General features: G+C 35.9%; 1 protein-coding gene across 9 annotated transcripts in view; it reads right to left on the bottom strand.

Annotated features, from left to right (window-relative positions):
• Positions 1–13,589, bottom strand: part of CASK (calcium/calmodulin dependent serine protein kinase) — a 391,721-nt gene that overhangs the window by 20,829 nt on the left and 357,303 nt on the right. For all 9 annotated transcript variants that reach the window (XM_089904607.1, XM_022556423.3, XM_089904603.1 and 6 more), the window contains 3 exons: positions 8,330–8,445; positions 1,294–1,374; positions 1,107–1,187 (listed from right to left, as the gene is read on the bottom strand). In XM_089904607.1, coding sequence (XP_089760733.1) covers positions 1,107–1,187; positions 1,294–1,374; positions 8,330–8,445 — 278 coding nt within the window. The remainder of the gene's footprint in view (positions 1–1,106; positions 1,188–1,293; positions 1,375–8,329; positions 8,446–13,589) is intronic.

Here is a 13,589-nt window from a genome sequence, read left to right as displayed (position 1 = left end):
ATTTCTTTTTTGAGTAAATCAGACAGGGTTCTGGGATGAGAGTGGCCTTATGAAGCCTCACAGCTCTCTGGGATGTAGAGAAAACAGTAAATGGTGCTGACATGGCATTGGAAGGCCCCACAGGATGGAGCCAATCTTCCCATTTTTTCCTATTGCTCTTTTTCCCGACCAGTGATTGAACCCGGGCCCTCGGCAGTTGAAAGCGCAGAGTCCTAACCACTGGACCGCCAGGGAATTCACTCTCCTGTTGCTCTTAAAAATCATTCTCCTTTAGCTCTTCCCACCCCGAACAAAGCTCTAACTGCTAAAAAGCTTTTGGGATTCAAATTTTAAACTTTAGAATAATAATAATAATAATAAAAAATAAAATAAAATGATGGTAGCAAGATGGCTATTATCTATCCAGTATCTGCTAAGTGTTCATATGATCTCAAATCCTCTTTATTTTCCTGGAATCACTTCATTTTGTAGTTGAGGAAACAAAGAGGACAAGAGGTTAAGGATAAGATATAGAAAATAAGGGGAATAAAAATATTACAGATTTAAAATTCTTTACAATAAACAATGGATAGCACATTGGGTTTTAAAAGTGATAAAAGTCAAGAATTTAGGTACAGATTAAGGAAAATATTGTTATATCAAAGAAAATTATACTATCATTAAAACCTATTTTTCTGAAGAATAATTCATCTGGGTAACATTTATGGCATATTGTTGGAAAAATTAGGTTACAAATAGACTGAACGAGCTCAGTCTTGTTAAACGACAACAATGATAAACACACACACACACACACACACACACACACACACACACACACACACACACACACACACACACACACACACACACACACACACACACACACACACACACACACACACGACGTGTTTGCACCAAGAGAAGCCTGGAAGGGTATACAATAAAATATTAAGAGTGAGGTTGGGATTTACTGTTAACTCATTTTCTTCTTTGTTCTTTTCTGGACTTTCCAAATTTCCTATAATGAACAGTTATTACTTATGTAATCAGAAAAAATATGTAAATTACAAGATTAGAAAAGTACTAGGAAAAATATACTTAAAGGAGAGTGAAACATTGCTTACGTGGAATAGGGTACGCAAACCGGTCTGGGTGCTTTGTGATGAGGGTGTTTTTTATGTGTCTTCTCCCAACACCATGCGCACCTATGTCATTTTTTAAAAAGGAAGTTAAAAATTGATAATTGTTAATAATATTCATAAACTGTTTTGAAGATGAAAATAAGAAAGCCACTTATGCAGTTAAACTTACCTAACAAGACTAGTGTTTTCCTTTTGAATGCTGTCAGTTTTACTACTTCTTCATATGTAACAAGATCTAATTGATCAAACACTAAAATGCAAAGATTTAGAAAGAATATAAATTTACAGAAGGAATATTTCATGTATGTAAATTATAATTTTACTGGCAAAACCAAAATTATAGTAAAGCCATGTCTTAAAAAATATGGATCCAACTTACAATATACAGCTTACATGTAATTTAAGTCATATAACCTTTTGGGAGAAAATTTCATTTTTAAGCCCATGAAAATGCACTTTAGAACCAGGGTCATCCAAAGATATGTTGAGCACATGCATAAAAGTCCAGTTGTAAAAGATACTGCATATCTTTTCATGCAGTATCCAACAAATCATATGAATTCATTCAAAACAACATGCTGTTCATATTTTTGCAATTCTAAGAAATCAGCAATACTAAAAAGAAAAAGTCTGCAGACAGCGACCAACATGAATGCAACTAAAGTTAACCAAGAAAGAGGCCAGCTAGATTATTTCTAGGGATGGATGAGAGATGCATGGACAGCTGGTCTTTAACTTGATGGTTCTTTCTTTCAACAGAGTTGCTGAAGGTAGCATGCTAGATTTCCTTCAAAGTCAAGTTTTGCAACTATGATTTCACACGCTTTGGAAATGAGCATCTCACAAGTTTTATTGTAACCCAGCTATCCATTCAATGGAAAGTCTTGGGTATGTAAGTAGGGGAACATGCTTCCCTGGGCCCCAAACTTTGTCAGCTTGTGTGTGGTAAGTAAGTTAGGATGGACAGAATGGGAGGAAGCATGAAGCAGAGTCTGAGCTTGGAAACTTTTGCAAAAGGGGAGTTCTCTAATCATTACAGACTGAGAAGAAACGCTTTAAAAAATGTTTTTTGGAAACCTGCCTCTTCACAAAACTATTACAAAAACTTTCCCAAGAGGATGACCGTTCCTGTTGAAGTTTAAGGTAGTCCAATTCTCACAACACATTTGAAAATTCTCACAAGAAGGCTAAAATCACGTGTCTATGTTTCCCAGAATATTTTTCTGTGTGGTACTACCCATATGTTGTCAGGCACACACTGAAATTTCTTTTTTAAAAGAATATTGAATAAGCTCTGGATTTTAGAGGGGTTGAAATAAATTCCATGAAATTGATTCCGTGGTGTAATAGAGGAATCTGAGATGCTTCAGTCAATCATTAAGAGAAGCTTCTACTCCCTGAAACAATATGGCCAAATGCTTTGAATATCAGCTCAGTCCTTAACATTTGTGTTCTTCCCAGTAGCAAAGAACCTTAAAATGCAAAATAGGATACTCTGGAATGCAACAGATCAGAAACAAACGAACAAAAGTATCATTCCCAAAATACTAAAAAAAAAGAAATACAATGTTAAAATAAGGGTTAGTGCATGTTAATGGGTATTTGTGCATTTTTTTTGATAACTTGATTGCATAAACGTTGACTAAAAGACTTAAAAGCATATTCTCTAGCAACAGCTAAAAACCACAAAATGCTTTCTGTGTTTAGAATGGCAGATTCAGAAAATCAAAATGAACATGAGGCTGTCTGCGTGGCGGAGCTAGCTAGTCATGCTGCAGTGGTAATGGAGCGACGAAGAGTTGCAAAAATAAAAGCAGGAGAGCTTACGGCATTGCTTTTTATACCTATTGCCCTCTGAGTGATATTTTCATCAAGAAAAGTATGCTTATGAAAGAGGTCCATCAACAAGCTGATATATTTTATTATATAGAAATAATCAAGCATCTCACAAAAGAGCAAGATGATGACACAAGTTTTCTGAATGGTATACACATCTCTTTCCCTCTACAGAGCCCTGACTCCAATCCTACTGAATTAAGTCATTTTTTTCAAACACATAAGAATGAGTTAGATATCAACAATCAACATGACAAATGAACAGATATGTTACACATCAGTATCTTAACCATATATGAGTAGCATGAAGAGGGTACTCCGGTCTAAATGAAATCATCACGTAGTCATAGGGTGGAGAAACAATAAAAAAGGATATTTTAAAATACGACATACAAAGAATATAAGGAGAACACTTAGAGACTGAACTTTTAAAGGTTTTAAGTTGTTTGTTTGCTGATTTAAAAAAAGGGACTTAATGAAAGGAAACCGTCAAAAACAAAGAGGCACAGTCACTCAACAGGTTACTTACATGCACAGAGGCCATTGGGAGTAAGACAGCATGAAAAATGTACAGGGGTCATTGAAATATGGCTTTTAATATATTAGTAAAATAAAAGTATAATATGCACAAAAGAAACTTTACCATGCAATATTCTAAACATGAGGCAAATAAATCACATTAAGAAACAAACTCATTTTAATAAAAATTCAACAATATCCTTATATAAAAGCCAGTGGGTTTTATATACTAGCATATGCATACAAATTTTGTCTGGGAATAGTTACAAGAAACCTTCTTCAGGGAGTGTAGGTGTGGAAGCCTTTTGCTTTTCATTCTGTATCTTTTCTAATCACATGTGCCTATTACTTTTACTATTAAAAAAATGTCAACAGGGCAGTGAGATTATGGGCCACTTTTTGTCGTCTTTAGAGTTCTCTGTATTAAAGAAAACAAAAATAATAGCTTTTTAAAGTCAACAGTACTAATTTGTGGTATTAAACATAATTTAAACACACCTATGAATGGTATTGTAGAAATCCTCTGTGTTTGTATGTGTGTATGTAAATGGGGTTTCTCAGGATATTTAAATACCACTGCTCAGGGCTCTAACATTAAAAGAAAATGAATCAATGAAGAGTTTTAAAAAAGGTTTACATTAATAACTTGATCTTAAATTGATTTTGGAAGTCCTAGGGCTGAGGAATCTCAGTGCCTCAAAGAGTATAGTTCTTCTAGAAGCATGACAATACTTTTTGCATCAAATTTATGTGGCTAAAAGTCTTTCATGCGTTGCAGAAAATGTATTTGCTGCAAACGCTACACACACCATAATCAAATCTATTCCCAAGGCTTCAGAAATACTGTCTGGCATATTGTCCTGACTTCCTGGTAAGCTACTCAATGTTCATGACACCTTTGAGTATTCAGATACCTGTTCTCCAGTAGAATCTTTTCCATAAATAAGCCTTTAACAACATTGATTCCATATCTCAGTTGGAAAAGCTATCTTCAAAGTAGCTTTAAAGTATACTAGTATCTTCAAATACTGTACAAACCTCCACTTAGATAAGCCATTGTACACGGTAACACTGGGCCGAGTAAAGTGGGCCTAATGTTACCACATCCTCTGTTCTTTCAAGGAAAGGCAGAAACCCAGATTTTATGTTAAATATTTGATTTTCAAATGTGATAACTAATTAAGATTATTTTAAACACCGTGTGTATATGGGAAAAATAAAATTTATTTATGGGTCACATTCAGCTAATAGACTGCCACTATATAATGTGAGAGGTAGGCAACAATTTGAACAGAATTCTGCTTTAACTAGACATGTAGAATTTCCTGGTGACATAAATGGAAATAATTAATTCTAGTATTTTATCATTTCCATCAGTTCTAGATATTGATAAAGTTCTCATCCTTTATTTTTACTACAAATGTAAACAACTTCAGAATTTAATGATGAGGTTTGGATCTTGTCAACAATAGCTGCTGAATTCTCAAAGATTTGAAGCAGGAAACAAAACGTATGCCCTTATTTTTTAAAAATTACTTATTTTTCAACGTATAAAAATCAGTTGCATTTTTAAAAAATTGAAGTACAGTTGATTTACAATGTGTTAGTTTCAGGTAGGTGTACAGCAAAGTGATTCAGATTCTTTTCCCTTATAGGTTATTACAAAATATTGAGTGTAGTTCCCTGTGCTGCACAGTAGGTCCTTGTTGGTTATCTATTTTATATGTAGTAGTGTGTATATGTTAATCCCAATGGCCCTTATTTTAATTTACTGAGGACTACGGGACGATTCCCCCACTGTATTTTACAATCGACTTTTGAATAAGTCAGAAAACACCTTTCAGAAATATAGTTGGATTTGTGGCCTATGAACCCATTTGGCTAGTTCTTGGTATTAAAGAATATGGTATTTCAAAGTTCTCAAAGCATTTGCCTTCCCAATGGAGGTCAACAGTATGTGTTTCTCTCTTTTAGAGCAATTCTTTATGTAGGCAATGCCACATATTAGGATAAACTTTCATCATGGCTAAAAGCAGAACAGCTGATAAAATACTTGACTTTCCTTCCTGACAATTTCATCTCTTGTAAAGGCAAGGTAATCAGTAGGTAAATGGTTCTTCTGGTCTTTATAATTAACAAAATGCAAGAGTTGACTGGTGATGGGGAAGAATGCTGAAGAGATGGTGGCAGAAAGGACATGCTAGGCAGTATATTCTAGAAAGTCCAGGGAAAAAGCCAGGCATCTTCTCCAGACCAGAAAAACTAATAGGAGATCTCATGAGTGATGATTTTGTGTGGGTGGGAATCCTAACAATGACATTCTGACTAGACAGTCACAAATGAGCCTAAACACAAGTTCTGTACAGAAACTTGAGTGGCCCTGCAAGGACCTTATAAAAAGCTCAGATTTTCTATCAAAGGAGGCTCTCAGGCAGTGACAAATACTGACATGTAGAAGGAACTGTGAGCATGAGGAAGGCTCTGAGGCCCGGAAGACCACTGCTTAGGAAGATGCTGTGGATAACAAAGAAGTGGTGGGTCTCCTCTTAGTTTTAAGTTTACGAGAACTTAGATAGATCCATGGTTTTGGATAGGAGGTGTTGTGTTTAAAGACGACAGAGGAAAAGCAATTCTATTCCATTTCTATGAGGTTCCTGCCTTCTCTAGCAAGGGTGATATAGCCTTCAAACATAATGGGCAATGTTTACCAGAGCTAAAGCTTAAGATAAGGGACAGCAAATGAGTACTTGGCTTCATTAAATGATATCCATTTATCAGGCCCAGTGATGAAATAACCTGAGATCCACTGAACTTTAGAATTAGAAAAGATATCCTTTATTGACTAACCCAATTCCCTCGTTTTGAGGCCCACAGGAGCCAAGTGGTTTGCCAAAGGTGCATGGATACACAGGTGTGCTAACTTCTGGTCCTAGCTTGGGCTGGCCATTAAGCTTACAGGTGCGTTTGCAGGACTACCAAGCACCACTTGTGATGAATCAGAGAGAACAGGAACAATGGAAGATCAGTGGTGCCCCGGTGGTCAAAGAATGGAAAAAGTTAACTCTGGAAAACACTGGCCACCAGATAGGATGCTGATTCTCTGGCAAAATTCTCAAGTGAACGATTCAACAGACTCTTTGTCAGAATTTAGAGAGTCTAGTTTTTCAATTAACTGGCTTCTTATTTTTCCTCAGAGCTAAATTAAAGAGTGTTGGCAAATTGAATACTCATGTCTACATGCCTTCCATCAGTAGAATATAAAAAGCTAAGGATGAATTGACAGCCTTATCGGCCATTTCTTTGCTTTTCTACGTTTAAATTAATTTTAATGCCATCTATATATCATTTAAAATCATTGTAAAAATTACAAGGTTATACATATATATGTAATGTCAATGGACCTTTTGAGCCTGTTAGAAGCTGATGGAAATAAAGGTGGTTATGGAGACCTGGCAATAACCACTGACATTTTATATTAAACAACATTCTGCTGCTACTACAGTGAATTTCTTCAAATAGTACTACTGGAGCATTTACAATTAGTTTTAACTAATTATATTTAACTAATCTACTTTGAATATTTCTTCCCTTTATAAAACAAAAATAGCCACTATCAGACTAGTGCTCTGTAGTGGTATATAACCAGAAATGATACCTTTTATTGGAAATAAAAATGTGGCACACTGTAGCTATCATGATGGGAAAGATTTCCGCATTTAACTGAACCATTTAAAATTAAGCCATGTGGTCACTCACATTCATTCCACATTATACAATACTTCAAAATGTTTACTTTTACTCTCTGATCAAGAAATGAATCACTCAGAGTTTCAAAATAATTTTTCCTAGTGAATGCTAATAAAATATAACGTTCTACAGAGGGAAATGCATTTCATATCTGTCAGAAATATACTGTCAAACTGGGTGTGCATGATTGCATTCACTTGATTTTCTTTGCCATATGTTTGAAGTTTGGAGTTATTTCTGAAACCTTGGGAACTAATCTAATGCCAATGTTGGGGCTTGCACTTCCTCAGAAAAGTTCCTTATAAAAGGAGTCATATTAAGAAGTTATTGAAAATAAGTAAATCCCACGCTACATCATCATGCCTTTTCGTTAACTTAAGTTACATCCTGTGAGTCTTCTGGGAATTCTACTGCAATGACAGAGCATGCTTTTTTTGGTATTCATTTCAGTTCTTAGCAAATGAGTGAATATTTTGACTTAAGTTGAATGCAAGCTTCCATTATAGACAAACATACCATGAAGGGTAGGCCAAGATAATGTTCTTGGTCTTTTAGGGGCTAAGAAATACCATGAAGGAAGAAGACTAGTGACAGGAACTGACCAAATTAAGTTAGTATCTATCTAATGTCATTTGCACTCTTTCAGATCAATCACTGAACCATTTGCAGCACAGCTCTCTGTTAAGAGCGCACCTTTGCCCTTAGAAATGTGGCACAGGGCCATGTCCAAGGGCCAGAGAGGAGCCAGGAGTGAGGGTATTTGCTCAAGGCCAGTCTCAGCAAGGAGGCAAGAATCCTGGCAATTCAGCAAACTCTCAGTCTCTCATTTCTCAGGGGAGGACTTAATGTACTGGGTTCTTTGAGTTCCAGAGAGTACTGTTTCCAAATAGCATTTTCTTCCTATAAAGTATAGCTCTGTAAAATATTTGGCAAATAACCAACATAATAATCGAAGGCAAGGGATTCTTAAAGTTTTTGCAAGCTGATGATCTCATATGGTGAAATTTTTTTGATAGAGAACTCTGAAGACGGAATTGAGATGTTACATCTACTTCAGTCTTTGAGATGTTTAACCGGTCTCAGTAAGTCGTACTTTTCCCTACCTGCATTGTGCTTTGCCAAATATTTATCTTTGTACTGCTTCTTTTTCTTGCCAAACCAAGTACAGCTGGCTTGCTGCTCCTGTTTGGTCTTCTCCATGGCAATGCAAGCGACTCGCCTAGCACACAAAGAAAAGAAAAAAACTAATGTATAGTTTTATGCTGATAAAAGAGGAAAACCAGTCGTTTGAAGAGTTTACATGAACCTGCGTGAACAAACTCCTCACAAACGTTTCAAATCATTCAGATAAAGGCTGCTCCTTGACAATTTCCTAGAAAGGTTTTAAAAATGCAGGCTTATATGAAAATAACATTGTATCACTTGAACATATACTAATTGATAACACAGATGAGAAGTCTAAACATATAGTCATGAAATACAGTGGAATGAGTGTGGGATTTTGAGTTGAGACAGGTCTGATTTGAATCCTGGCTCTATCACTTATTAGCTTTTATCAATTTAGTGTTAGGTGCTTTTCTAGGAAATTTACATATATTAACTCATTTAATCTTTCTAACAACACGTGAAATCATGTCACTGTTTTACAGATGAGGGGATCAAAGGACTGAGAGGTTAATTAATTTGTCCCAATCACACAGCTAATAAAGTGGGAGGGTGAGGACAGTCTGGCACTAGAGCCCATGCTCTTAGGCGATGCATTCTATTGGCAAGTTCCTTAATCTCTTGGAGCCTCTTGGATGGCTGCTGTAAAGAATTATAACAAAAAATGTAAATAATATCCCTAACACAGTGGCAGGCACAGTAGATGCCTAATAAATGATACTACTACTACTTGAAGATTCTAGGTAGGAAAAAAAAAAACTATGATTAAATCCAAAGTTAGAATTACATTCAGAAAAATCATAATTTTGTTCTACATAATTACAGTATTCAGCATTAGTAACATATACATAAATGTTGTTAAAAAGTTGCTCTCTTAGGACTTCCCTGGTGGCACAGTGGTTAAGAATCTGCCTGCCAATGCAGGGGACAGGGGTTCGAGCCCTGGTCCAGTAAGATCCCACATGCTGCAGAGCAACTAAGCCCCTGTGCCACAACTACTGAGCCTGCATTCTAGAGCCCGCGAGCCACAACTACTGAGCCCATGTGCCACAACTACTGAAGCCCACACGCCTAGAACCCACGCTCTGCAACAAGAGAAGCCACCGCAATGAGAAGCCCGCGCACCACAACGAAGGGTAGCCCCCACTCGCCGCAACTAGAGAAAGCCCGTGTGCAGCAACGAAGACCCAATGCAGCCAAAAATTTAAAATAATAATAATAAAAAAAGTTGCTCTCTTAGGTTTAGGCTAAGCAAGTACTTGCCTTTCAAGATATTACCACAGAAGGTTTTGCTTACTTAATGACTTTGCTTGTGGGCCAATGTGGGGTGCCCGAGTGAGCCACATATAAGGAGAATCCAAAATCACTATCAGAATGCCATACAATGCTATTGAAAATGACGAGTTGTTTTCCAATGAGATTGTACTGATTTGCATTCCCACCAGCAGTATAGAGTTCCTGTTGTTCCACTTCCATGTGAACACTTGTTATTATCAGTCTATAATTTTAGCCATCATGGTGGATGAGTAATGAAATAACACTGTGTTTTGAGTTTGCATTTCACTGATTATTAATGAGATTGAGCACCTTTTCATATGCTATTGGCTATTGGATTTCCTCTTTTGTAAAGTGCCTGTTCAAATCTTTTGACCACTTTCCTATCCAGTTGTCTTCTTCTCATTGATTTGTAGGAATCCTTTATATGGTCTGAATATTACACTTTTGTTAGTTATATGTGTTGGAGGTATCTTCTTCCACTCTGTGGCTTGCCTTTTTAATCTTTTCATGGTATTTGATGAATGCAACTTATTAGTTTTAATTTAGTCAAATCTAGCAATGTTTTCTTTTATGGGAAATATTTTTGATATCTTTTTTAGGAAATCCTTCCTTGTCCCTAAAGATATTCTCCAATATTATCTTCTCAAGGGTTTATAGTTTTGTCTTTCATGTTTTGGTTTTTAATACACTGGAACTGATTTTTGTATGTGGTGTGAAGTTAGGGGTCCAATTTCTCTCATTTTTTCCCTAATGGATAACCAATTGCCCCAGCACAACTTATGGAAAAGTCTATTCATTCCTCACTAGTGACCATTTATGTATGAGAGTGTTCAGGGGTTCTCTTCAATTGGTCTATTTGAACATCTCTAAGCCCATACCTTATTGTCTTAATTACTACAGCTTTCTAATAAATCTTGGCATCAGTGGGGCAAGGCCTCCCTCCTTATGCTTCTAGAAGAGCATCTTGACTATTCCTGATTCTGTGCATTTCCTTGAAAACTTTAAAATTAGCTTGTCAATTTCAAAACGGTTGGGATTGAATTCAATCTATGAATCAATCTGGGAGGAATAGACATCTTTACAATATTTACAATATTGAGTCTTCTAGTCCCTGAATACAGTATGTCTTTCCATTTATTTAGGTCTTCTTTAATGTCTCAGTAAGTTTTATAATTTATCCTCTAAATGTCTTGAACAACTTTATTAGGTTTGTTCCTAGGTTGTTGATTAAAAAACTTATAAATGGTATTTAAAAAATTTGTAATATTGAAAAATTCAAACATATACAAGAGTAGAGAATAGTGTAACGAACCCCAAATATCTACAACCCAGCTTCAACATTTATTAACTCATGGCTTGTTTTGTTTTATTTACAACCTACCCACCCTAAGATTACTTTGAAAAAAATCCAAGTTTGTATCATTTCTTCCTTAAATATTCTTAAATCCCCTTTAAACCTATAGGTTCCCTCTCTCCCTTTTCTTCTTGCAAATTATTTGTTGCAGAAACTGGTTGTTTGTCCTATAGTTTCTGATCTCACCCCTGTGGTGTCTTCAGTAAGTCTCTTTGTCTTTTGCATTTCCTGCAAATAGCTAATTAGATCTAGAGGCCTAATCAAACTTAAGTTCTATTTTTTTTGCAAGAGTACTTTATAGTATTATGGTGTTGCAGGTGGTGTTATGTAGGGTATTTAAAAATTATTTTCCGTTTTTTACTGTAAATAGAAATATTGATTTTTGTACACTGATTTTACATCAGCCATCTTGCTAAACTCTCATTAATTCTAATTGTTTATCTATAGATTCCTTTGAATTTCTACACAGAATCATATCACCTGTTATATATTTTTTCCCTTCCAATAATGTTTGCTGTAGGTTTATTGTAGATACTCTCAATCAGGTTTAAGGAAGCTCCCTTCAATTCACAGTTTGTGAGAGTTTTAATCATGAATGGATGTTGAATTTTAAAATCCGCACCTATGGCTATGACCATGTGGATTTTTCTTCTTTAGTCTGTTAATATGGTGAATCAGGTTGATTGGTTTTCCAATGTTGAACCAGCTGTTCATTCCCAGTACAAACTCTACTGGGTCAAGATGTATATCCTTTTTATATATTGTTAGATTCAATTTGCTAATATTTTGCTGAGGATTTTTACATCTGTGCTCATGAGGGATATGGGTCTGTAGTTTTCTTTTGCCTTTATTGACCTTTGGTATTAGGGTAATGCTGGCATCATGAAATGAGTTGGGAAGTGTTCTCTTCTACTTTCTTAAAGAGTCTTTCCTTCATGTCTCTTTCTCTCTCTTGCTCTTTGAGGGCTTTATTTATATTTATTTCTTTATTTTTGGTTAGGAGAAAGACATTTATTGGGAAATACTGTGAACTCTCAGCAACAGCAACAAAGTCAATCTCCATATATTACCTAAGTGGCATAGAGAGGAGGCTGATGAAACCTTTGCTTTGGGAATTCTTCCAGTTCAAGCCAGTATGTGCTGTCAGTCATAACTACAGCTTCTGTGAGGCACAGGATCTTTGGAAACATAAACAGAACTGAGGAATTTTTGACAGGTTAAAAGAGATGAAATCCTGACCTCGTGAAGCTTACGTTATAGTGTACAGAGTATCTTATAATAAATGTTTTTCAGCTTAAAAACTTTAAGAAAAAGAAGTTCCCAGTAAAAATTTGTGGTGTGGCCATATGTGGTGTAATGACAGAGGAATGATACTGATTTTTTACTAGGCACTCAGGAAATGAATGTTATTTCTTTTAGCTCAGTATGTGCAAGGAAACTGTGTTAGAATTTAGGTCAACCTGGAAGGAAATTTCAAACACATGTTTAACATTTTATTGCTGACTTGGATGAGGATCTAGTAGGCAAGGGAAGGGATGACAGATTCAGGGACTTAAATCGTATCAGAGGATTAGACTGATGGGCCTTGTCAAGCAAGATGAGATTTAGCAAGGATAAATAAGGTAAGGTATTTGGGTCCAAAAAAATTGATTTCTCATCTAGAGGATGTGAAAAATATGACTTGGTAGCAACACATCTGAACAAAGCTTCTGGGTCTGGCTGATAGTATTGTTTCAAATCTTTCTCATTAGTATTACACGTCCATCGACATTCTAGAGACCAATTCACTTTTCCAGCAAGGGACTCTGCTTTTCCCCCTCAGTTGGGAATGCCTTCCTATACCTCCAGAGTCCTACTGTGGTCTCAAGGAACATACTGCCCAGTGGGCCTCTTCCTCTTCATCCTAGTTAGAATCCCCGTCTCCCTCTACGGTCACTGCAACTTTATTGAGTTCAGGTTTTCTGCAATAAACTGAACATAACATATAAAGTGTAACATTTCATCAGTTTTGAAACATTAATACATCCCATGAAACCATCACTACAATCAAGATAACAAACATTTTCATCACCCCAGGAATTTTCTTATGCCCCTCTGTAATCCCTCCCTCCCTCCTCCAGATCCCCAGGAAACCACTGTCACTGTAGATTAGTTTTGCATTTTCTGGAATTTTATATAATGGAGTTATACAGTATGTTCTCTTTTTTGCCTGGAAACCCAGCCTAATGATTTTGAGTTTCACCCATATTGTTGTGTGTTATCAATAGTTCATTTCTTTTTATTGCTTAAGAGCATCCTATTGTATGCATATGCCATCATTTGTTTATCCATTTACCTGCTGATGAAAACTTTAAAAAATTTTAGCCATTCTAATAGGCGTGTGGCCACTGAGTTTTTGTTAGTGCATTTTTTGTCCTTGGAAATTCATTTTGGTTCTTTTTCAAATCTGCTATGCCATTAAATTTTTTCCCCTCTTCTCTGAAGATATTTTTTAAGCTTTTACTGATTTTTAAAAGCTTGCTAATAAGCACAGTTGTTTAAAAACCTTTGTCTCCAAAAAAAAAACC

The sequence above is a fragment of the Delphinapterus leucas genome, chromosome X (genome assembly GCF_059928025.1).
Source record: "Delphinapterus leucas isolate spDelLeu-1000000601 "Yukka" chromosome X, BTC_Dleu_Yukka2, whole genome shotgun sequence".
In the NCBI taxonomy this organism is placed as follows: Eukaryota; Metazoa; Chordata; class Mammalia; order Artiodactyla; family Monodontidae; genus Delphinapterus; species Delphinapterus leucas.
The sequence above is the reverse complement of the archived record's forward strand: the minus strand, read 5'-3'. Positions and strand labels throughout refer to the sequence as shown.